At 39.4% G+C, this 25650-nt stretch overlaps 1 protein-coding gene across 1 annotated transcript in view; it reads right to left on the reverse strand.

Annotated features, from left to right (window-relative positions):
• The window catches only part of FSHR (follicle stimulating hormone receptor), an 82167-nt gene extending 72318 nt beyond the window's left edge, over window positions 1–9849 (reverse strand). The window contains exon 1 of the mRNA XM_008937330.1: window positions 9698–9849. Coding sequence (XP_008935578.1) covers window positions 9698–9849 — 152 coding nt within the window. The remainder of the gene's footprint in view (window positions 1–9697) is intronic.
• Window positions 9850–25650: the final 15801 nt, after the last annotated feature.

The following is a 25650-nucleotide window of genomic DNA, read 5'->3' on the forward strand; positions in this document are numbered from 1 at the left end:
TTCCTGCTGGAAGACTGGACTCTGAGGAAAGACTCTTCACAATTGATCACTTTCCAGTAGTTAAAAAGAAGTTAATAATGGATTTGGCTGATCTGTACTCCTTTTTTTTCGCAGATGTGGAGAGACTAGAGACACTGGAGAAAGCAGCATGGGTGGTTCTTCCACTGCTAGAGACAGAGTTGCTTTTTACCTTGATGAGTGTCCATGGCTCTCACAAATGTGAGTGCTTGCCATTGAACAGGATCCCCTTTGACAAAGGGTCTTGCCTCAAAAATTCCTGGTGGGCTACTAAAGGCAATAGCCTTTATCACATTTGTATCGTGTGATGGTACAAGTGAAAAAGAAAAAAAAAAATCAAAGCTTACCCTGAAGTTAGCACTAAAATCCAAACCTCTCAAAGCCAAGAGCAGGCACGAGTGTTACATCAGGGATCATTTCTAAGCACAAGGCATAGCACATGATACAAAACCACTGAAAGGATTTCAGAAGGTGTGAAATCCTTAGCCTGCTCATATGACAGTCCTTTTCAGTGAAGAAAACAAGCCCCAAATAATTACATATCACTTCTTCTCATCCTGTGGTCCTTGTTTTGGGAAAAAGGGAGAGACAGACAGTCCCTCCTTCCGTTCCTACACTTTCTCAGCTGAGCCTTGGCCATTTTATCAGTTACAGCTATATGTACATATTGCTGTTTTCCATTCTCGTCTTCTTTTCCCAGAGTCAAGAAGAAGAGGTTAATCACACAGACACCCCATGCACGTACTCATGTATGTGCATGCATGCTAGTCTCCACACTCCCTAGGCTAGGATCTGGTTTTGAAGTATGGGTGAGGGGCAGCTGCTTTATGAGTGCATTAATACATCCCACAGTTTTGTGTTTAGAGTATAAACACAGGACATGAGAAACTCTCCTGAGAAAACAAGCACCACTTTCTTGTCCAGTCTCCACACAGTCAATCCATTTTTTCATTGCACACAACTATTTTGAAATAAAAAAAATAAAATCTGCTAATCATCATTTGAAAGTATATTCCCTCCTTGCCCTACTTTCAAACAAAATATCAATCAAATATTGAAAAGTTGGATGTTTTTCCCACTGAATGTTTATGCACGTAGTGTTTTTTAAAAAACACTGAAGATTCACAGATTTCTTAGAAATAAATATTTACAAATTAATACTGATTAACTGGTTGTATTTGGACAATGATTAATATTGGAAAATAAATCCTACTGTGTGCAACAGGGAAACTTCATGTCACTAGGACCATTACCAGAGCAATACTCCATAGGCGTTCACAAAAGAGGATTTTTAGGCAAATATGCTAAAATGCTATTAACTACGTTCTTGAGTAGGTAAGAGAGTCGACAGAGGTGAAAGTGTCAGCCTGCAGCTCACCCAGTGTGTATATGTTTAAAATTGAGACTGCTCTGTCTGTAGCAAGTTCTGAATATGTTAGGGTCAAGGATATAGCATTATTTAACTAGTCCAGGGAAAAACAGGCTCAGAAGACTCAAAATACTTATGAAAAACAAAGATCAATTCATCTGAGTTCAGTTGAATGCTGTTTTCATTTCTTTCAGAAAAATATCTCTTCCTGCATATAATAGTAGTCTGTAAATTCTCCTCTAGCTAACCAAGAGCAAATGCATCTGGGTGGCTTGATAAGATATGGGAGAAAAGAAGCATCTGTACCTTCCAGCCTGAGCTTCTGAAACACCTAAGCAAACAAATCACAGGCCTTCCTGACCCTAGACCCTCAAAATCAAGGAAGCTCCATTTCTGTAAAGACAAAAATTTGGCTTCTTATTACAGAGTATGCAAGACAATTAGAAGATATAATTTTCTATGTTTGTATTTGAAATCCAGGCTTGAGTCTGACCTATAATTTGAAATAAGCTTCATTTTAATGACTTAAATTTCACTGCTAATAAGAACAGTCCAATCAAACTACAGGCAAAGAGTATGAAATAATTTACAGGTTTTGTCTGAAAAGGTCAAGGTCTTAAAAAAAGAAAAGTGTCTTTCCTTACCAAAGAGCTTGCCCCTTACTGTGTAAAACTAATAGGTTACTGTGAAAAATAAAACCTGCCTTTTGCGCCCAAAGTATCTTGTTTACCAAACACACACACATTAATTACCAGTCAGCTGCTGCCAGAAGGAACAACACATGGCTGACAGAGGTCCCCATCGCCAGACAGTGAAAATGAACTTAGTTCTTTCCACCGAAGTTAATGAAGCTATGACAATTTAAATTAGCTGTGAACCTAACCCAATTATCTTTCAGCTTGCCTGTACAAGGACACTGAGGAAAGTTATACAGAACTAAATAAAATGCCGTCAAGTTAGAAAAGAGTGAGGCATGTTGAACTTTGTGTGGTTTTCTTTCACTTCTCATTTAGGTGTCTATTGTTTATTTTTCTCTGGTAGATAATTCAGTCTGGCTTTGCAGGACTCCCTCCTGCACACAAAGAGCTGGCAGTTAGAGGACCTACCCCCTTCAAGATATATTTTCACTTGGCACCTCCCTTCTGTGCAACTGTTCTCTCTGTTCTTGTGGCATTCCCTGTCCACTCTCTTCTTTTACCTTTTTCAGCCTCTCCACATACCCAGTATTTTCAGTCACATGCCAGCCCAAGGAGATCCCCTTGCAAAGGAAAGCCTTGAGCTGCACAGCAGACTTTCTCCTACTGACCAATCAGTCAACACATTTTGTGTGTGATACTCTTCCAGAGGAATTCAATTTGGAGCTTTTAAAGACTCCTCCATTGGAGATCTCTTCACTGTTACACCTCAGAAATGCAGCTGGAAATATCAAGGATTTTTTTTTTGTTTTGTTTTTGCTTTGTTTTGTTTTTGTTTGTTTGTTTTTAATAAGAGAGGAATGACCTGGGTTTTGAGGGAGATAATAAACTTTATTCTTCAGGGCTGCAATGCTGATATGATTTTCCTAGGGGACAGATCCAGAAAATGATGAACTCAAATTCCCAAGCTGTCCCTTATAAACTGGAAGGAGGAACTGAAAGTATATTGCACAGGCAAATACAGACACAGGAATAATGGATGACTTGTCCTGGCTTCATGGCTTTTACAGTGCAGCAGCTGGTACTCTACTGGATCAGAGCATCAGAGGCACCCTCTCTCAACCCCCCCCTTTCTGCATCACCCCCTGTATAAATACCCTGAGTTCCTTATGGGAGAGATGAGAGGATAACTCAGTGAAGCTGGGACAGAAACACATAAGTGCTTTAATGTCTTTCAAACTTATAAAAGCACCTTTCAGAGCTTTTCCCTAGAGCTCTTACTATCCTCTGCTCTCCAGGCTAGCAATAGTCATCTTTGAGTATCAATAGCACAGAGCTCTGTGCCAAAGTGTCTTGGCCTCCTTGAGTGGCATGAGAGGTAAGGTTAATATATTTTAATATTAGAAAAGAGAAGGCAACAAAGTCTAAAGTATGGTGTTTTAATGTTGTGCAGTGAAAACTGATGAGTCTTGAGAATCCGCAGTGGGGGAGGAAGTGAAGCTAGGAAATCACCCATATACTATTGAAGAGTTTAGTGGGGCATACCATTTAGAGCAAAGGAAATAAACTGCTGCACAGCACCAGTGAATTCATGATTCCTCAGATCTGTTTTGTGATTCAAGTTCTTGTTGGAGGAATAAAAGATAGACCTCCATCTTACTTTATAATGTCCCTTAGACTTACATACTTCTCTGTTTTAACCACATTTTAAAGTAGTTATTTCTGATCTTACTAGGGCTTTTCTCTCTTGCTGTGTGTCTGTGCTAAACCTTGGTATTTACTAGATCACATCTCATGAATAACATTACTGTCAAACTCTCCTAGGCTATAATTATATGAAACAAGATTTGAATGGGGAGCTACCCAAGATAAAGACACCATATTGAGACAAGAAAATGTAACACCTACAAATTACTAGTTTAATCTCCCAAACACTTCAGAAAAACGCTCATGATAATATTGTTCTATAGGAACGACCCGATTCTTTGTAGGAACTGAAGCAGAATATACCTAAAAGGTCTAATTGAGAGTCTTTAGTTTGGGATGTGGAGCTGACCAGTCCCAGGAACCCACTTTGTCTGGTATCAGACATGTGGAGCTGTGACAGAAGCCCTCTTTTTTTTTTTTTTTTTTTTTTGGTGGGTGTGTGTACATGACAGAGGCTGCCATAAAAGCCAGAACTTATATATGAGGAGCATCTTTCTGTAGCTGACCTCAGTGAACAGCATTAGCTGACAGAGACTTCAGTACCTGATCTGTGCTGTAGCCAAAAAAAATCAACTGTTTGCTTTCACTGTGTTTCACACAAAAAGCTTAGTGATTTAACAAGTCACATGCTTGCCATTGAAGTGAATGCACATTCACTTCAAAGATACATTATATGGGTGTATATATATATATAAATGCACTCATTCATACATGTCCAGAGCTGATCATACATCTCTCACAGATGCATCAAAACGCAGTCAGTATAAATCAGGTGAAAGCCATCTGTATGTATTTATTGCCATAGTATCATGAGTAAGCCAGCAGAGAGTACTACACTCCAAAGCAACGCCAGCTGTGTGCAGTATACCTCCTTGTGCTGAAGAGCTCCTGAAGCTTTGGAAACTGGATTTTTCTGTAGATATGTATTCTTGGTTATTTATACTAGCTGAGAATCTGCCCTGAAGAGTTTATTATCCTTTAGTGTCACTTGCTTCCTTTTCTTTGTTCTCTATTACACCCTGTCTATTTCTTTTTATCCTCATAATGAAAATGTCAAATACAGAATCCAGCATAAGTGTTGGACAACTCCACCGATATACAGCTAGTGATCATAGACCAAGCCCTGTAGCTTTCTGCTTCAAAGTATGAACTGATCATAAATTCAGGGAAAGAAGAATGTACACTAACTGTGGTCCTTTTCCTACCCTAACAGACAAGGTGGTTTAAATAATAATAAAACAAAACAATTTAAAAAAAAGTTTTAGATAGCCCATAATATGTTCTCAATATACTCTGCTGTGCAAATATTCTCATCTCCTTCTGATAATATGTGGGATTTTTTGAGTAACTATATGATTAACCACCGTAACACAGAGACTTGAAAGTTTCATGGGTCTTTGTCTTGTTAGCTTACTTTGTCCTCTACACAATCAGATTTCTTAGATTAAGGTCAGTCCAACAGTATAAACACCTGATCAAGAACTAAAGTTGAAACCTGCAAACAACTACAAGTGTGAAAGCATAAAAAAAAAATCCTAATTGCAGCTGTCAGTAAGAGCATTGCAGCTACTCTTCATATCATTTGCAGCTTCTGACTCAAGGAATGTCTGACTCAGTACATAACACAAAACTTGATATTTCAAGGCAGTCACTGTATTAGTGGTCTGATATCTACTCAGCCTTGATATTCTAAAATAAATATCCTTGAGGAACTGTACAAAAACACCTATGCAAAGAGAAAGTAACATACCCCACTCTTCATAGTTTGCAGATGCTTGGGAGAAAACGCTCTATATAATGTACCTCTAAACCACACCGACAATGGCTAAACTGGCTAGTGAAGCCAGAGAATGGTTTTTAAAATACAAAACACCACATGATCAAGACTAGGCCTTATTTATTGTACACACAGTTTCATTTTAGACAGCACTTTGAGAGATGGATGCCAAATGGTGGGCTGTCTCTTATCAATTATTTCAGTCATCTCAGTTGCCCTTTTCTAGTACTGACACCACTCTTCTACTGAAGCCTCTGGCACACTAACACGTTAAACAATTCCTTTGAATTAAACCTATCTAAGTTTGCAAGCTTTCTTTGAGGATATTGCATTCTCAAGAGATGGTTTCATATATCATCTCCATGGTGTAGAAATAGGAAGACAGAACCAACTGGTTAACATCTACATGTTGATGTGGACTGCAGCACTCGTATGTCAGCTAAGGAGGGCTAAACATCAAGGGAGAAAAGTTAAGGAACAGGAGAAAATTAGGATGTTAACTTATTTGGAGGCAGTTTCTCTTTATAACAAATAAAACTTAACCAAATTTGATTTCCTGATACCTTTTGATCACCACATTAATTACAGTATGCAGGTAAAAGGCTGATATTAACGTTTCTCTCACATAGCTCTGCAGGATTACAAGCAGAATTGAACCAAGCAGCCTTTTTTACCTCCCTTCTCAAGCTGCCTTGTACTGCTGCTTTACTTTGTCAAATCAGAGATATATTCTACTGCCCAAATAGTTGCACATAGCTGTTGGGGTAGATCTCTCTTTTTCCCCGGGATACTGTAAGAGTGATTTCAAGCACTGCTGAAATGAGAAATCTAAAAGCGAAGGAAGTTGCTGTAAAAGAATGAGCAAGATTTTCTTGGTATTTTGAGTTGTATTTCCAGTTGATATTCGTATGTTTCTGCTTAAAGTAGTTTGCTAAATCTTAAGAAAGTTTCCTTCTATTCTGCGAACAAGTTATTGCTCTGTCAAAGCAAGACCTCTAACGAGTAAATGAAATCTTAATGAATACTAAGGATAGATTATAAAGCTTAACACTGGATTTTATAACTGTTTTAAACATTCAAGGAATAAACTGCCTTATGTCACTACTGCATTGCTCCCCCTCTCTCACTCTGTGAGGCAATTAATAGTTAATAATTTGACACAGATGAACCTTTGTTTCCCATCTGAACTTTCAGCCTCTGCTTTCTCATGGATTATCTCCAGAGTTGTAAACCAGAACCACCTACGTTTCTCACAGGCATTTCAGTATCTATAAAAAAGTGCCAACAATTCTTCTATCCAGCTCCTCTTCCAGCCAAAGGTTATAAAGCAAAACAACTAATAACCACAGTCTCCCCTGCAAACACTCAAAGTATGCTAGCTGCAGAGTGATTGCAAATCTGAAAGAAGCAACGTATGAACCAAGCTCCAAGTAAGTATGAACTATTCTCTCATGAGAGTTTGGCCAGTAAGTGAAAAAGTAGATGTGGAAGTAAGAATAGTAATGAAAACTCACAGTTTCTGATCCCTTCTCTGCTTCCACATGGTGGGTACAAAGGGCAATATATCACCATAAGAGGCTGCCAGTTCTCCCCTTTGCAACACCGTTGCTAAAGAGATGCTAATCCAATCAGGAAAAAAAAAACAAAACAGCTTTCATACCATGCTTCAGAGCTCATGTTTGCTGTGGAGTGTAAGCTCACAGTGTCGGGAAACCAACCACAAAGAAACCCATCACGGCAGCATGTGTCAGTGGCCAACCCTCAAATAAGCGTAAAAAAAAAATCAGCCATGGCAAGAAGCATAGATAACGGTTGCTGAAAGCGACATTTTTACCTTTATCCTGAGTTTTTTTTGCCTAGAAACAGAGTTGGCTGCCACATGCCTGTTTCCCAACTTAAGAAACAGCTGTAGTGGAATAGAAACATGCAGCAGCAGGAGAAGTGCTTGAGGCTTATCAGGGTCCTGTTCTCTCTCCAAAGCTTTCACCAGCATGTTATGCAATATCTAAAAGACACCATATTAGGACTCTAGGACAGCTTAGGAAAACTGTCAAGATGACAAAAGAGAAGATGAAGAGCTATAAGTGTATTGGAAAAAAAAACCTCCTTCATGACAAACAAAAACAGACTGCATCCAGCACTTCCAGAATGAGCCCTTAACTTAGACAAGTACATTGGAGGGGTTGTACTGAGCAAAATGAAGTCTCTGCTTGTGTCCTATATAGCATCCTTAGACACTGTGGCCATCTATGTTCAAGTTGCTACACTGACTTTAAAACCCTTTTGACTCATTGAAGCTTTTTGAGGAAACATGAAGCAAGTTTTTTTTCTGTTATCAATGGTTTACAACACAACCTGGAGCAGTAAATTCTATTTTAGCCACCTCAATCATGCCACTGGGCACTCAGTGGAGAGATGTGTAGGAAAGCACCTTTCTAGAGTTGCTCTTTGACCCTGAAGGAAAAATCTAAAGGTTTATCTGTCACTTAACAGACCTTCAGCTAACATAGCTGACTTTAGTAACACTAACATTTGGTATATTCAAAGTAACTCTACTGAGTTTTCACGGAAAAATTTGTAAGCCATGCTGAAATCAGTCCCAGGGCTATACTGATTGAACAGGACCAGAATTACCTTCCAAGGAACCAAAAGTTGGTATAAGTGAGAAGAGAGTCAAGTTGGGAGATTCTAACTCAAATATTTACCCAGTGCTGCCAGAAGGAAGGATTTCAGTGGCACAATTGTTGCAGTCTGCCTGTTTCAGACAACTCACAATCGTGCTGAGGAACACACAAATTAACATCCTCAACAAACCCTTGAGAAGTTAACAAGGATCTACTGTGAACAAACCCTGTTTTACTACCATGTGCTTTTCTAGTGATATAAAACTACTTCTTTGCAGAAATAATTGTGAAGTGCTTTTGCTTAATCCCTAGAAGGCAGACCTTAACTGTGTAATCTAAAGAAACAATCAAAGCAAAATTAAACAAAATTAGCAATATATGCCCGGAGCACAGTTCACTCAGGATTCAGATGACCTAAGTCACAGATGGATTATTTTTCCCTCTAGTTGCAAGAATGATTTAAACTTTTACTGACCTTCTGTGGTTACTTCAGACATTTTTCTCAAGTTTTCACTGCAATCTACTTATTCAGTGAACGTAACAACTCCTCCTTCTGAACAAAACTAAACTTTTGCCCTAGGAAAACTTTGGAATAGGAACCCTTGATACATTGTGGTGTGTTAAATCAGAATAAAGGTATATTTTCCAACCAGTGACATATCATTCTTTGTTGTATCCTCCCTCCAAACTTGCCACTCTACTTATTAATCAAGTGTTTGCCCGGGACTACTTCGTTTGGTTTTACTTTAGGTGGCAGTGATGTCTGACAGCTGTAGGTGTAGGCAAGGGGTGATATAATTCGCTTCCAAAAAAATTAAAGTGAAAACAATCACTTGCACAGTTACACATTTGCCAGTGCATAAGCTCTTTTGCTCTTCTATGCTACTGACATAGAAAACATCTGTCACACAGTATTGCTCACATTACTTTATGTAACACAAAGAGAAGCTTTAAGATAGATAAACCCCTTTCCCAAGTAACGCAGTACAGTATCTTTACATTGTTCACTCTCTAACTGCAGTTGTACTGCTACTCTGATAGAGGAGGATCTCTCTCTGAATGCTTATCAGAGTCTTTTCTCTAATGCCTTTGTGCTTTCAAAAAAAAAAAACACATTAAGTTGCTTCTTGGCAAACAAGAACAAAGCTTTGGAAAGCTCCCGCAGCACAAACACAGAATCTCATCAGCAAGTTGTTTGGGGCGGGCAAGTTGCACTACACGTTTCGACAATGCTAAAACAAGCTACAAAGAAAGCTTAGACTTTATGCTTCAAACTACTGTCACAGCACCAAGGAAGCTTGTTTAAAATTTAATCTGTGATTTGCATTATAAAGTACCACATCTTTTCTTAGCAGAGATCTTAAAATGACCACACTCAGAGTAACAGAGAGGAGTTTCAAGATGCAATTGAGCGAGCATCAGAGTAAGGACGGTACTTTCCAAAAAGCAGGCATAAGTCTCCTGTGTGACTCCCTGACAAACCTGACTCTTGCCTTGCCAAGCAGCAGTTTGTTCTGAGAGCCAGCCACGAGGCTGCTGCTCACAACCCATCCCTCTCCCTACTTACAGTTCAGTGATGTTGGTGGGGATGTCCCGGGGAACCTGGACCACCTTGCTCTCCTGACAAATGAAGACCCTGCCCATGCAGCGGCAGGCATGGTGCTGGCATCCTGAGCAGCCTGCCAGGAAAACTAGTAAACAGGCAAGGACTGGAGACATCCCTTCCTTCACATCTGTGCCTGTCTTCTTCATCTCAAAGGAGGAATGCAGAGACTACCCAGCTCAACTCCCTGAATCAAAGACCCGCCCCAAAAGCTGGGATGAACCACGTGGCTTGTGGAGGATGACTTCTCAGCAAGTTTCGGTTCATGGACACAGATGCCTTTTGGCCTAAGAGTAGAGATGGAGATGAGCAATGCTGATTTTCTGTGACAAAAATATTTTATATTTATTTTATACGTATAGTGGTGTTGGAATCATGGGCCTAAGCTGAGTTAATGAGGGTGTTTTTAATGCACTGGATATCTGCACTGGAAAAAATTCCTTCCTTTGCAGCTATGTAATTTTGTATGTCTAGTTTGGTAAGTCTAAGGGATAACAAAGCATTTTTACTTTCTCGCAGCCCAGGCACTTTTGTCCTTGAAGGAGAGGCACTATTTATGCTCCCCTTCATGGATCCAAGAGCCCCTGCTTTTGTGTCGCTTGTAGGCAAAAGAAATGTGCTTTTTTTTTTTTTTTATAGAGTCTATAATCTATTTGATAGGTTAGAAGCTATACAGTTCTAAAGCCAGAGTTAAATAACACACCTTTATTTTCAACTGTAATTATTCTTCATGCACTTGCTGATTCATATCCTCTTTTCCTTGGCAACTTTATAGGAACTGAAGCAGGAGAATGCCACAACCCCAACAGTCTCTGTGGATTGATAAACTAATTTCATCATCTGGGAAAAAAAGCGCAGAAATATATAGAATGACTTTTTGTGACACAACAGGAGGAAAAAGCTTCAAGAGCATCATCATAAGGCCTGGATATTGAATCTCATCTTTGAGTCTTTGTTAGTCTTGTTTACTTTTTGATTGAGCTAAAATATATTTCTTCCTACAAATATTAATCCTTGAGGGAGGGACCTTGTGAACTCTTTCCTGTCACTGAGTCACACTGCACCAGGCTATCACCTGAAATCAGGTTTTGTCTACAAGACACCTGAAATGAGAATTTTGAGATACAAAGATGATTTTGTTTATTTCTTTGTTTTGCTCTTAATGTGGTTTTTGGTTTTAGTTTTCTTTGTTTCTTCATTTTTCTTTTAAGCTGTTACAGGCACACAGAGCTTTTAAATCACATGCATTTTAAGGGAATGCTAGAGCTGGATTGCCACAAGTAATTCTGCTGAACTTGACTCATGTTCAATCCCTCACATTATTTGGAAGGATTTTAATCTTGCTAAAAGCAGCTGTTAGATTGGGTTTTTACTGTTTCGTTGCTTTGTTTTGGGGTTTATTGGGGTTTAGTTTTGTATGGGTTTTTTTTTGATTCTCCCATAATCAAAAAGCATAAACAAATGTAATGAGACACAAGAGAGTGTCTTTTCTCTGAAGTGTGGTGGCCTAAAGATTCTATCATTCTCCCCTTTAAAATAAGGCTCAAAATGGAGAAGTTTCTGAAAGGAGTTATTTATGACTTTTAAAACTAATTCAACTAATTAATGAAGTTATCCAAAGAGTTATGCAAATTTTAACCAATATCACCAAACATTTGTTATTTTTTTCCTGCTCATTTAAGCCTACTCAGCATGAGAACTTACACAAAAAAAGTAAAAAAAAAAAAAAGGTAAAAAAAGAATCATTATGAACTCTTTCTAACAATGGTAGGCTTCTAAAGAATTGTAAGAGTATTCATTTAGCTGTATGTATAAAGAAGAGTCAATTTGGCTAAGGTGCCTGAATAAGTTTCATGAGGATGATAGTGACAGCCAAGAAGAAAGCATTTCTAAAACATTAGTGAACTTTTCTTCATATATGTACATCTGTCTCCATTTGTCTGTCTGCCTCTCTCTCTCTTTTCCTTTGAAAGATCTTATATATACAAGATCTTCTGAAATGAGTACAACCTTCAGTTTCCTTCATACTCCATGGGAAGAAAACTGTAGAAGTCAATCCTATGGCCAAAAATATTCCTATTTAGTAAAAAAATGCTGTAGGCCACTGCGAATTGGACTAAGTAGCTGCTCCAGGATTTAAACAAATGCCAGGAAGACTATTCATTTGAGGTTTTTCTGGTTTTGTCTTTTCAATAGCAAGTCTCTAGTTTCAACAGCTGTAGGCTGAAAGTAGGCTGAACCCTCCGCCCCAAAGAAAACCCAAAAGGCAGTTTGAGGAATATATAGGGCACAAGAACATTTTCCAATGATTACAGTGGTTACAGATGAGTGTAATACATACCTCTTGAGCTACACCGATGTAAACAGTCATGTTATACTAATAAAAAACCAGCAATATTTATGACATAATTTGAAAACTGGTAACATTCTCTCAATGTCAAAATAATTTGCACTGATATGAAGACATTGCAATTTGATTAAATTTGGGTTTCCTATACCAAACTACAAAATTTATTTCAGAGTATAGTAATAATTGTCCTATATACAAAAGTCATATTGAAAAAATATCACTAGGGCTACAAGAGATATTTCCAATTATTGGTGAATTTCAAAACTATACCTAGTGTGCTTTATTTTAACATAACTAGTAAAGTATAGATATTTTAAAACATAAGGTCAAGCCCAGCAGCAAGTGATGAGCAAAATAGAGGAAAATTAGGAGGAGGTTGGTTCCTTCCCATTTTTGTTTGGTGAGGGTATTTTATCAGTACAGTACACATAGCTCCACTTTCATTTACAGCAGTTAAGGGTGAATGACAAATATTAAAGAATAATTAGAAAACCCCAACCCCAAACCCTAGGTTTCTCATATTATACTGTGGAGGTAAGACTTTGAGAGAAATATCCAGTTATCCCTAAATTAAATCAAATCAGACTAGTATGCAAAACAGAACTGACATTTCGTTTGTACTAGAGCAAATACTAATTCAGGACCACACTAAAACTATCTGAGGATAAATTAAGATTCAGAGGGATTTCCAAGTTATTCATATGATCCATGGTCTCAAAGAGTAGACTTTTTTTTTTTTTATATTATTAATTGGGAATCTCTCTCTTGATTTCTGTTCATGACTGTCAAAAGACTCACAGTCACATCACTACAGTCCCCTGGATGGATTACTCCACTGATGATCCTCTCTCTATCTGCTCAGGAGCACAATTGCGTCCTGTCAGGAAGAAAGTCCATGTGAAAGAGGGGAAAAATTACCAAGATACTTTGTCTCACAAGTCTCTCTTGAGCACCAGGCTGGAGCTCCAATCATGCCTGAAAACCCAACAGATGTGATGCAGAGGATGTGTGAGAGCTACTTAAAGCTCGTTTAAAAGACACCCCACATATCTTTGTGCCATCCCAGGGTTTCATACTTTTTCTTCAGTAGCTTGTTCAAACCAGTGGAGGAGGCAAACTCGTGCCTCCACAGACCTGCCCCAGCTACTCTCTCTACCTCCTTCATAGCATCATTTGCTTGGAGCAAGGACCTGTCTCATGCAGATGTCTGGCTGATGCCCTGTCATTGAGATACATACTGTTGGAAGTATAAATGCAGAGATGATGGTACTTTCAGATATTTATAAAAGCCTTATCTTTGCATCCATTTGCAGAACTATACTCCAGCTGGCAAATTGGTCTTGAGAGTGTAAACTGTTTTCCTGAGTAAGGAAACAGAAATTTCCCCAAATTGAAGCACTATAGCAACAGACATACAATTAGGAATATTATGACAGAAACTCAATGATGATATTATAGATTATGAAATTAGATGTCTTCTGGATTAGGCAGTTAATTCAAGATTATATGGCCACCATGAAATCTTTTTTAAGACAGTAGTAAAGAAATCTGGTTGATAGGACTGAACTCCAATGTCAGCCTTGGACTCTAAAATCAGCGTTGGTCTAATCCTGCAGGCGATGAGCCAGAGGAACCAAGAGGTTTTGCAGATCCCATCCTATGACCAAGCAGTGGTGACTGTGCCAGGCCACTTTGTTGCCTGTGTTGATGAGGATACAGTGGGATAACATGAAATACCACAGCTCTCTCCCTCTTGCCCTTACTAAACATGCTCCAAATACACAGAAATTACTTTAAGTCCTACCGTGGTGCAGACATGGTCAGCTCAGTGTCTAAATCCAGCTGGAAGAGGTGTGGAAACAGCTCTTCTCCATAAGGCAGGAATCTTGCTGGGTGTTGGAATGTATCAAGCTACAGGCAAGCAAGTTCACAGCCATTTCTGCTTGCGTTCCTCTCTTTTGAAATACAACATGACAGCTAATTAAGTACATAAGAGTATATTAAATCCTTTCTGCTGATATTTTCCAGCCTCAGTATAGTGTTTAATTACTGAATGCCACTGTAACACTGGCTTTGCTTAACCATAAGCACTCTAAAAAAATGTGTAGGCAAATAAATTGCTTGTATGAACACATTACATACAAACCATATCCAAAAGAAGTTTATCCTTCAAAGAGTGAAGAGATTTTTTTTTTTTTTAATGTTTTCCAGCATATAGAGTCTACCTATGGGTTTCTTCTGTGAATGACCAGCTTGGGTTTTAAAACAGAATATCACTGAGGCCATCAGACCATTTACCTGATAAAAATATAAAATTTAAGGCTTCTTTCAAGAAGTAGTCTTTCTGAACAGATTTTTTTTTTTTAGCTTCATCTTTTGCCATGAATGGGGATTATTTTTAAATATGTTTGAATGGCCAGACTTTATCTGTGCTCTCAGTGCTGAGAACATAAAACTTTAGTCTAATAAAAGCAGTAGCATATTGCTCTCAGTTCTTTTAGCCAGCTGCTCATATGCAACCTTACCTCTAAAAAACCAAGTGAAATAGAGATAGTAAATTAGCCACCAGAGGGAGTGCACTCACTCGAGAAGAGAAAAGAAGAGAAAACACACTCATGCGGGGAAAGGATTAGGAATTGTGTGGAATTGTGCTCACGCCGATTTCCTGTCACTGCCTGGCTTTTGACATCAAAACTTGGCTGTGATTAGTTCTCTTATTAAACAACACCTCTGCAGACCACAGAACAGCGTGCCAAGTAGCACCGTGTTTAATGCAGTAAAATCCAACTGCACTATGGCTCTTGCTTCTCTCCCCTTATCCAGCCCAGCCTCCTTAAAACCTCATTAGCATCTGATGTAAATGGCCACTGCCAGGACATTGCCCAGCATGGACGCAACCTGGACACTTTTAACATTTTTGCTGACACTTCTCCATAGTGAGCATGTGCTTGTCTTATGATTTGGAGGAGCAGGGGAATCGTGACTGACTTTATTTCATTCTGCCCCAATATTTTATGGCTTTGATGGTTGATAAGCTCCCACCCAGCCCTTTATCTGTATGATTTTTAGGAGGCAATCTGAGGATATAAGCACTTAATGTAATTTTGGACTACAGGCAACATATGCAAGAGACTACACTGAAGTCAGAGAATAGTCTTTGCCACCCTAGCTACTACTGCTCCCCAGGTTCAGGTCTGTTCATCCTGCCGATAATAAAAGTCACAGCCCATCTGCTAGGTTTCTATCACATGTCTGCAGAAGTACAGTTATAGAAGTACTTTTTCTTTGCACTGTCCATGAGTGGGTTTGACTAGACCAAAATAATGTACAAGAGACACTGAAGCCTGCCTAGAATAACACTTTGCATCGTATATTCTTCCCTGACGCCTTTCCTAGCAAGCAAAGCATATCTGAAGTCCAGAGATGAGGCAAGAGAACCCTTGCTTAGCTGTAGTGTCAAGCAGACCCGTCTACAGACAACCTTAGCCATACACTTTTCACATTAGCACTAGTAGAACCTCATGAAATCCAACATAGGCAAACAAAACCCCAGACCTGGGTAGGACAAACCCCTGCAGTGATACAGACTGGACACTGCCTGGCCCAGTGAGTAGCTCTGCCAGAAGACTTAGAAAAGTGGTTACTCCCTTTTACTGGGCACTTTTCAGAGCATATCAACAGTACTGCAATTCAGTCTGGGATGCCAGCAGAAGAAAGACATCATTTAACTGGAGGGAGTTCAGAGAAGGCTGCCAAGGTGGTCAGGGCAGGAGCACTTGCCCTGTGAGCTGAAGCTGCAAGACCAGAGCTTGTTCACCCTGGGGAAGGGATGGTCTGTGCACACCAAAAAGCAGTCCCTGCTGCCTACGAGGAGATGACCAAGAGATGGACTCAGGCTCATTGCAGAAGTGGAGGGTGGAAGAACAAAAGGCAACAGATATGAATTGAAACAAGAGACATTCACACTGACTACAAAGAGAGCATTTTCATTTTGAGGACAGCCAAGCAGCAGCACAGTTTGCTAAAGAGGTTGTGCTGTCTCCTTCCATGGAGAGTTGAAAGACCAGACTGAATAAACCCCTGAGCAACACAGTCTGACCACACAGCTGAGCTCTCTTTGAGCAGGAGGTGGGACCAGAGACCTACTGAGGACCCTTTTGCACCCAAATTCTTTTATGATTCTGCTTATGGCTCAGAAAATAATCTCCCTAGGATGTTTAAAATACAGGTTGACTACTCACACTTTTTCTCAAACCTACGCTGCTTGCTGCTTTTGAGTGTAGTTACAACATATTACTCAGTGATTAGTCTTTAATCCACAAACAAAGGATAACTGTCCATCAGCATGAATAAACAGATTCACAATGCTTCCCATCAACTACTTCCAAGTTCATGAGCAGGAAGCACGAAGTTCATCCAGGAAGCTATGCAGTTTAGCAACAAACCTAAATTTCTTACTCATTGCAATTCAAAAGGCCATTAATACCTTCAATTACAATTTGTTATGAAATAAAATGAGTTAAAGAAACTTTGCCCTTATGATGCCACCATAACAGGTCATGTACTTAGTATCTCCTATTAAAGAAAGAGAGCAGCAGAGCAGTGCATATATGAGGAATTTCAAGGATTAAAGTACTGGAGATATCTGTAAAGAGGAAACCTGATTAACTCCTTTAGTCCTTACAACCTGCCCATAGATAGTGCTGACGACCTGTTGTTTGGCCAGAGAGACTAAATTTGCTGAAATTCATTCAGATTGGATGAGTATTTCAGGCACTGAAAAATATTAAAGAGGTTTGAAATGGAAATATCTTTGCAGTTCATCATAGGTCACTTAACTTTCTACTTCTTATGTCTTTATTTTCAAGGTACTTTGCAATGTGTAAAACTGTATCTTTGCTTTTCTTGACCTGATACAGCTTAGGAGAAATCATCTCTGCATAAGAAAAGGGAAAGATCACCTCTGATTGATACATGAAAGACAGCTAAATGTCCTTCCGGGAAATTAATTTCATTTTGACACAATAAAAAATTGGAGGAAAAAGAAAAGAGAGGTAAGAATGACAAATTAAAAATAGTTAAGGCTCTAAAGAAGATGCAAATGACTAACTAATCCCTGTAGCAGATTGAAGAAAAAGGAGAGGAAAAAAACCAAAAAGTATTGTGCAATTAGTGTAGGTTATTAATATTGACAGAGGAAGTCTAAAGAAATGGCTCAATTACTTTGCAAGAGTTACAACGTGTTGTATACTTCTTACCTTCATGTCAGGGAGGCTAAATAAGCTGCCTGAGGTGATAATTAGGAGCCAAAGAGTCACCAAGTTGTTTTTTTTTTTTTTTTTTGTTTAACACAATACAGTGAAAATGAATATCACACCTTTGTTTTAAAGCATCCCTAGAAGGGCATCCAAGGTTTTTCTTACTCTTGCTGAAGCTTTTATAGCAAATGAAAACAAAAAAAATAATTATTACATTCAGTGATGTGGAGCTGTATTAAAACCTAAATATTGATACAATCTCTGGCAGCCATTTTCCTCTTCCTCTCTTCCCTTGCTCTTCCCGTTGGGACTCCCTAGCTGCTACTGAACAGTACTGTTTTCCTCAAACAGATCTACTGAAGTGAATAAGATTATTTATAGAACAAGGTTCTGTCAAACATGACTAAAAAATGCAGAGTCTGCTCCTTAGTGTATAAAATAATGAAAAATGACACATGCACTTAAATATAAGCAAATGAGCATTGAAAGGAAAGCTGGGCATGTCGAAGTATTTATGCAATGGGAGTCCTGGCAAAATAAAAAAAGGAAAAGCTTCCAGTTCCTTCAGCAAGCTTGAACTGGTGTTATAAGACTGTCCAGTGTTATATTCTTCCTTGGAATAGTTTTCCTTTGACATTTTTTTCTGCCAGGAAGCAGGTTATTGCATGGAAGGTGACAGAGAAGAGTCTTTGATTCTTGATCTGCCTGCAAGTGCTCTCAGTGCACAGGGAGCAGGTCAGCCACAGCCCTCTGCAAAAGGAGAAGAGTAAGATCCTGCCATTGCTCATAAGGCAAAGGAAGAAATGGCAGGTAGGCTAATGAGATTCTGTAGATGATGTAAAAGAAGCTTCTCCATCTCTGTCAGATACTTTATAGTCCTCATTATCATGTTATCAAAGCACTTCACAATTCTAATGCCCATTTTTGTCCCCGCCTCTATAGCACAGAAAGACTTCTGGCATCAATTTACAGATGATGCTGATTAAGTGTCAGGGAAACTAATGGCACATCCACAGTCTAATGTTGGTGGATCCACCAGGATGCAGAGCAGATGTCCCTGGAGGCAGATCCCAGCGAGGTGCAGGTCTGTCCAAAACAAGTATATCCCTACAGTGATGTGCCTAAGCCAGGAAGCTGCTCTTCAGCGCCCCACTGCCAACACACATATAGGATTCTTGACCTCCCCCTGGCCCACCCACAGCCACTTTTGGCATCTGCACTGTGCTTCTCCGCACACCCTGTTGTCACCAGGCAATGGAGAAGCAACACTGCTGCCTTGCCCTGGGGAACTTATTGTCATCCATTAGGGAAAGCCTGAGGAGGGACAGAGGTGCACTGAGATTCCCCCTCACATCCCAGTCAACACCTGAGCTTCCCCTTCTCTCTAAAACTCAATCACACCTGACATTTACATAGGACTTACTTGCTATTCAAAGGATTCAAAAAAACTTTACAAGCCACAGTTGAAGTTCAAACAGACATATAACTACCCAAACTGAAACCTGACTAGTGTAACAGAAAACCCTGACCTGTATAGGAAAAAAAGATGCCAACAAATTTGTGTTAGCCTGCCCACATGCACACCCTGACAGATTACACATCTTCCACTTAGAAAGGTTCTTCTGGCTGCTGCCACCTTTCTGACAATGCTGGGAGAGGGTTCACTGATGGGTTAGAGGAGAAAAATATCAGATATCTAAAGAAGATTTAAATCTATTGAATGCTGTAAACTCAAAGCAGAAAGAACAGCTATACTCCACCAAAAATGTTTTCTTATGTGTACTACAATTTTCCGTATTCTTTTGGCTCACATGACATACTTTAGCATGATATAATTTGTCAACACATGACACATTGTGTTACATCTGTCTAAGATGAAAAAACAAATACCTTTTGGACTAAGTTGACAACAATTTAAGCACAACAACCCAAAGCCAAACTGCATGTGGAAGGTTGCAAGACTGTTTAACCTCTCATGATCCACTTTCTTTGCTGTTTTTAAGATGGAGCACAAAGGCATAGGACAACCTGTTAAATACTGACAAACCAAGTGGTGAAGACTATATTTTGGCAAATTATTGCTAGCCCAGGTGAAGTTTAGAATGCCTGGAGACCAAAGAGCTCACAGCTAAGGTTCTGTACTGTATCTTTTAAAGATACTTTTTAAAAGTATCTACATGGTATTTTACAAGCTGCATGTGCTCCAAGCTGACCAGAAATTTTATATTGTAAATTTCCTTATAGATTCCCCATCTCAGTATAACCTGTTAAACCTGGGCTTAACAGTTCTATCCTCAGGAGCAAATTACACTTGTTTGCTGCTCTGCTTGAGCAAAGGAGTTTCTATCTACTCAGGGCACGGGGCTACTGTTGGGACAAATTTAAGCTGTCCATCCCTTCCACACATGGCAATGTCATAAATTTTCCTAATAAATAAATAATAAAGAAATGTCAGTGAAGATTCATTCTTAAACTGTATTGACATTTACCAAACTCTCAGGGTTTTCTATTTTTGTGCTATCTCACACAGCCATTATAGACAGTTCATCATCGATGCAAAAACCATGAGGTAAACCTGATTCCAACAATGGATCCATTGAGTTAACATTGACACACTATTTGTACTAGCTGCACATGAACATGACTATAAAAGGAGCAGAAAATATCAATAGGATACAAGTAACTTTATGGAATATGAAGGGACACAAGTGAGAAGGAAACAGGCCATATTTCCCTTGACTCCCATGCAGCTATGCCAGAGCACCACTGCTGAAGCAGTCTGAATAAACAGCTTGCCTACGGATCAGAGAAGCAACAGTGAGCCATCGAAAAGGCAACAAATCTCAGAGAATGATAGCACAGATGCACTGCTGTGCTCTAATATAATCAGCTTTTATGGAGAGCTTTCCATCGCTTGCTCTTAAGACCTAATTGCAAGGCATTATCTGGCCAAACAGCATATGAAGTTGCCTGTAATAATGATTGCCTGCAGGAACCTCGGGTAGTGCAGCACACAAGATGAGGAGCTATTCTTACCTCACTTATTACCCAGGAGCTGATTCAAGGAGTAGTTACGGTTGAGCCATTAAGCCACTGGTCATTCTAATATATCGCAATTCAAATTCATTATAGGAGTGATTTTACCAAATACTAGCAGTGACACTGAACTGTGGGAAGAGGATTGAATTTTGAATGAGGAAGAAAATGACTGAAAAAGACTCTGGAGAAAAAAAATTCAACACTTTAAGAAATTATCCTTAGCCTCTGCATGGCTGTTATGCAACTCTGGCATACTGGCATAAGAGTAGGCACACCTGTGCCTAAAGAAAAAAAGGATGAAAAACAATCAAGGTACCTGAGCCCCTATGAAGGTCTATAAAGTTTTGGGGGAAACACAGAAACCCCCCCATCTCAAATGTACCCTTCAGATAGAATACTGGGCCAAATCTAAAGCTAGCATCAGCTGACAGAGCACTAGAAAGTCATCCAGCTTTTAGGCAGAAAGCATGCCAGCTCCAGCAGGAAAAAGTTCCCAAGGCTGATCATGGCCAATATTCTCACTTTCACATCCTACTACAAACTCTGGCTTTCATTACTGACAGACCACAGCTGTTGCAGAGAGCTTTCTCCAATGTGTGTAGGAGAAGGTGACATTTCTGCCATGTATGAAGGTGACAGCACTAAAGTTAAGCCTTACATCTGTAAATAGCTTCTTTTTCATCCCTTTTCTTCTTCTTTGTCTCCAACATATCTGTCAGAGGGCACTGTGGCACATTTCTGGCAGCAGGACAAGGGAGAGGAGTAAATACTGTTTGCTCCTGCTTAGTCTTCAGATCCCATGATGGGATTAGAGTGCCATATTCATTTAAAAAATCAAACATTTCTCAGATACAAAACTCTGAATCTACCCAATTCAGCAAAAGGCTTGTAACAATAGATCCCACAATCCCAACTGTACTTGGCTTCTTAGCTTAACCTAATTCTGAAACCAGATGACACCTTCAGAGGGATTTGACTTTAGCACAGGGTCAGGCCTGATGCAGAGAAAGGTTCAGCAATGTTTCTTCCATTTATTTTTAAATGCCTCTTCCCAGGAAGAGGATGTGGAGAAGCTTGCAGAGAATGATTAGCTCAGAAATTTCATTAGAATAGGCAGAGTGGGAAGTGATCACACTTGGTCAGATCCATGGACTCCCTAATAATAAGGATGTCCCTTAGAAAGCATTTCTTATGTACTGCCCTACGAGGCCAGTGACAGTGACTGCTCCCTGCTGAGGGGAATTAGAGGCAGTGAGGGCAGATAATACAATTGCACTGGTTAACCTCAGCTCCAGATGAGCAGCAGTCTATTGCAATAAACAAATAGCAGTCACCCAGGCTGAAAGAACATTATGGGAAGACATCACATAAGTTTGCTTGCTCTTCATCTTCTTTAGGTGTCAGTTTACAACTACTCCTGGAGACAGAATAACAGATCCTTGGTGTGAATGTTGTCACCAGTTTTAGACACGTGAGAACCTACAAAGATCAATCCTGAGTTAAAGTGAATTAACTTTCTATAATAGCTGAGGACATTCTACTACATTAGCTTGAATACTTTGATTACATTAATCTCCTAGGTTTTCTCCCTGACATACTCACTTGTAGAGAAGTTATTGCTTTGAAATATAGTGGTGGTACTGGTAATTCTAGAAATGGGAGAAACTTTCTAGTAGTTAGCTCTTGAGTCATATTCATACTGCCTCCAGATCCATGTAAGGACAGTGGTTCATTACTAAGAGTTGAAATCTTTGCTTGCCAAGTACTTGTCTAATTTTATGCATTTGAATTGTTGCATGCATACCAAAATGACAACTCATACTTAAACTTGGATACTTGCTTGAGAATGTTCCTAAGTTAGGGGCATCCACTGGCAAAGGACAGCTTCCCATGTTTAGAAGAAATGCATTAAAGCATTTTCTTTTTCCTTCTCCTTGGTTAAGCTAATCTACTTCTGAGCACCTATATCAGAAAGACCACCTCTGGTCTCTTGGTGCATGGAGTAAACAAGGGAAAAAAGACGTTTCTCTGATCATTCAATTCAAGTTTGCTTGCAGAACTAAGATGTGGAATAACCACAGCCCTGCCTCAAGCAATATTACTAGCAAATTATCACAAGCATAGAAATCATCAGAGCAAACTTCAGCTATGAAACTTATCTTTATGTGTTCCCTGCCCTAGGTTCTCTTACAGAAAAACAGTGCCATAGGACATGGGATGTTCTTTTGATGGTTTCTTTTTTCAGACTGGTAGAGAAATTAATTTTCAAATTGTCTTTGCTTTGGAGGCTTTTACACAATTTCTCTGTTCAGTGAAATATCGAGATAAAATGCAAAAAAAGATGTGCTTTTTCTTTCTTTCTTTTTTTTTTTTTTTTTTTTTTTTTTTTTCTTTTTTTTCCTTAGAACTGGTTTGTCCTAAAAGCTATATTGTGGTCATGAAAAGAAAGAGATGTTTTTAGGAAATGCAGAGTTCCCTGAAAGAAAAAGGCTTAGCAAGTAAAATGTTTAGAAGCAAATGCCTTGATTCAATACTTCTGATGTATTTTAACTTTATGCTTTTAATCCTTTGATAATGATTCACTGAATTTTAGTGGTTCTGCAGAATAATGCACTGATAGCAGATGGTATAGAAACAGTGTATGAGCTACTACATCTCCTTACAGAGCTCTGCAATTCCCTCCAAGTCCTACTATGTACCTAATGCTCATGCCATTTGCCAAGCCTAAACAGGGGCCAACTGCTGTGCTAGACTATAGATTTTTTGTTCATTAATATTTACCCTGGGGATTTTTTGTTTCATTTTAGCCTAGTTTTTATTTAGCCCATTGAGTCTATGAGACATTTTGTCAATAAATGACGATGGTATTTTGCATGTGTGGTACTCCTTGTCCTTATGTAGCTAACAACTGTATTAGCAGAATACTATCTGGACACAGCCTCTGGGAAACTGTGAAAACAAGTTTGCATATAAAATCCTACGCTTTCTACAGATGTTAGAAGACTCCCTTGACTTGGATAGAGCAAACTGTTATTAATGAGGTGCTTTAGTTCCCTGAAACCAAGGTGCTCAAATCCTTCTCATTCCATTTGGAACGAGAAGTTCCAGTTGAGTGCAACTGTACTAAGGGTACTCCATTAAATTATTTTGCATAGGATTACACTTACTTTTCCTAGGACTGTAATACCTACTGCTACAATCTGGCTGACTTACATTAAACCATGTCATATACCACAAACTATCATGCTGATATCATCAAAAAAAGCCAGTGCAGACTGCACAGTGCATTGGCTGGTGAAAGGAGACAGGACTTGTAGAGACCTTTGAAGGGAGGGTAGATGATGCCTTCCCTGGGGAAGATCTGGGTATGCTCCAGGAGAGAAGGCTGTGATCATGCAGGGCATGGCGGCAGCAGCAGCAGAAAAGAATCACAGCCCAGGGCTGGAGGCCTTCAGCACAGGCAGGGACTACAGCAGGAGGTGGGAAGCAATCAGACCAGTTTCAGAGGGGACAGAAAGAACCGCAGGAAACAGAGAAGTTGGTCAGAGTTTGCTGCTGTTTATAAAGAACAAGAAGCAATTCTAAAAATACAGATCCATTTGTAAGGGCAGAGGGTGTAGAGGAGTTGTGTATAAAACTTTTTAGTTTTCTGTCTGTACTGTTTTGATGTTTATCTTTAAAAAAATAACAGTTTAATTTCTGATAAGATCTACCTTTTACCTCTTTAATTTTTTTTGTTCCTTTGAGATGTTCTCACTACCACAGATGCTCAGAGCCCTGGCCATCTAGGATTCCCATCTCCTAGAGGCTGCAGGATCTCTGTGTCAGGAGGTAAGACACTGATACATGCACAGCCTCTGGCTTTGTTACCTCTCCATAATCTGCTTATGGAAAATCTGGAGCTAAGCAGTACAAAAAGTGCCAGAGCTCCATGTTGTCAGCTCCATTTTGGAGCATTTTTCTCCTGAGCTTTGAGTACTCAACATTTTGCTTCTATGTCATGTGCCTTTACAGCTGCCTTAGACATTTATCAGCTTATGGAGTTGGTCTGAACATGAATCGAAACACAGTCTCTGCATGTTGAAGGCAGATTGTGATGGAGAATCACATAATAAGGGAACCTGATAAAAAATTACCTAATTTGATAGAGAGGTAAAAAGGAAAGATGATGGCAAATAGTTCATATTCAGAATCCTCAAAATAAATACATCATCAGGGTTAGCAGTTTCTAATGAATTCAATGATTCTATTTAGCAGTGGAAATGCTGTTTGCTGCTTGGCATTTCAGTGCTTACATAATTTATAGTCTATTACTTGATAATGTATTGAAGCAGGTTGTTGTCTTTGGCACCATCAAAGCTGTCTGCTGATTCACTGCTTGACCTTCTCTGTAGGCATGTGAAATGGAAAAAACGTAAGAAAAAGTGGTAAAGCGATATTTTAAAAGACTGACACATTTCTGTTCTGTTTGGTTTCTCAGCCAAGAGAAGCCTAGAGAGTGAAAATGTCCTGGCATTAGGGTGTAATTGCTTCTACCTTGTGTCCTAGTCAGCCAGGTAGCCAAAGGTGTTCATCCCTGAGAACAAGAGGCGATACGCTAATAGAAAGCACAGATATGGGGAGGAGCACTCTGCTTGTATGTAGAAATATTTACAGAAGTGTTTCAGCTTCTGGATGCTAAACATAAAGCAGTTTGCATTGAGTTTTCAGAGAAGTTCAAAATGTTAGATGGAAGGGATCTGCATATGATCCAGAAGTCACCAAAGCACCACGAAAACCAGGAAGAAATATCAGTTTTTGGCAATGCTTTGCTTCATGCACTCCCTGTAATGTGGAGAACAGAAAGTATTGCCAGAATGTGACAAATGGAAGAAAGCTCAAAGGCTGCACATTGATGGGGGCTCCCCAGCAGTGAGAAGCTGTTCAGCATACCCTGCTCTAAGCAGCTGGGGGCCAATTTGCATGTGCTGCAGAGTCACAATTCCTCAAGCAAGAATTTAACTGCCAGCAGGTTCCTATTGACATCAGCTTGGACTACAAGACAAGGAATCCTATCTGCAGACACAGCAAAAAAATATTAATTAATATCTACATTGCTCTGCTGGTGCCAGCTCACAGAAGGGAGCACACAAGAGTTTGCTCGAGGTGACAGAGGTGTCACCTGTCCCTCCCAGGCTTCGCCGGACACTGCACACTACACCTGCTGCTGCTCAGCTGCCCCCAAATGAAAGTACATTCCAATATTTCTTTTCCTCTTTCATTTCAATTTT

The sequence above is a fragment of the Merops nubicus genome, unplaced genomic scaffold (genome assembly GCF_000691845.1).
Source record: "Merops nubicus isolate BGI_N331 unplaced genomic scaffold, ASM69184v1 scaffold593, whole genome shotgun sequence".
Classification (NCBI taxonomy): Eukaryota; Metazoa; Chordata; class Aves; order Coraciiformes; family Meropidae; genus Merops; species Merops nubicus.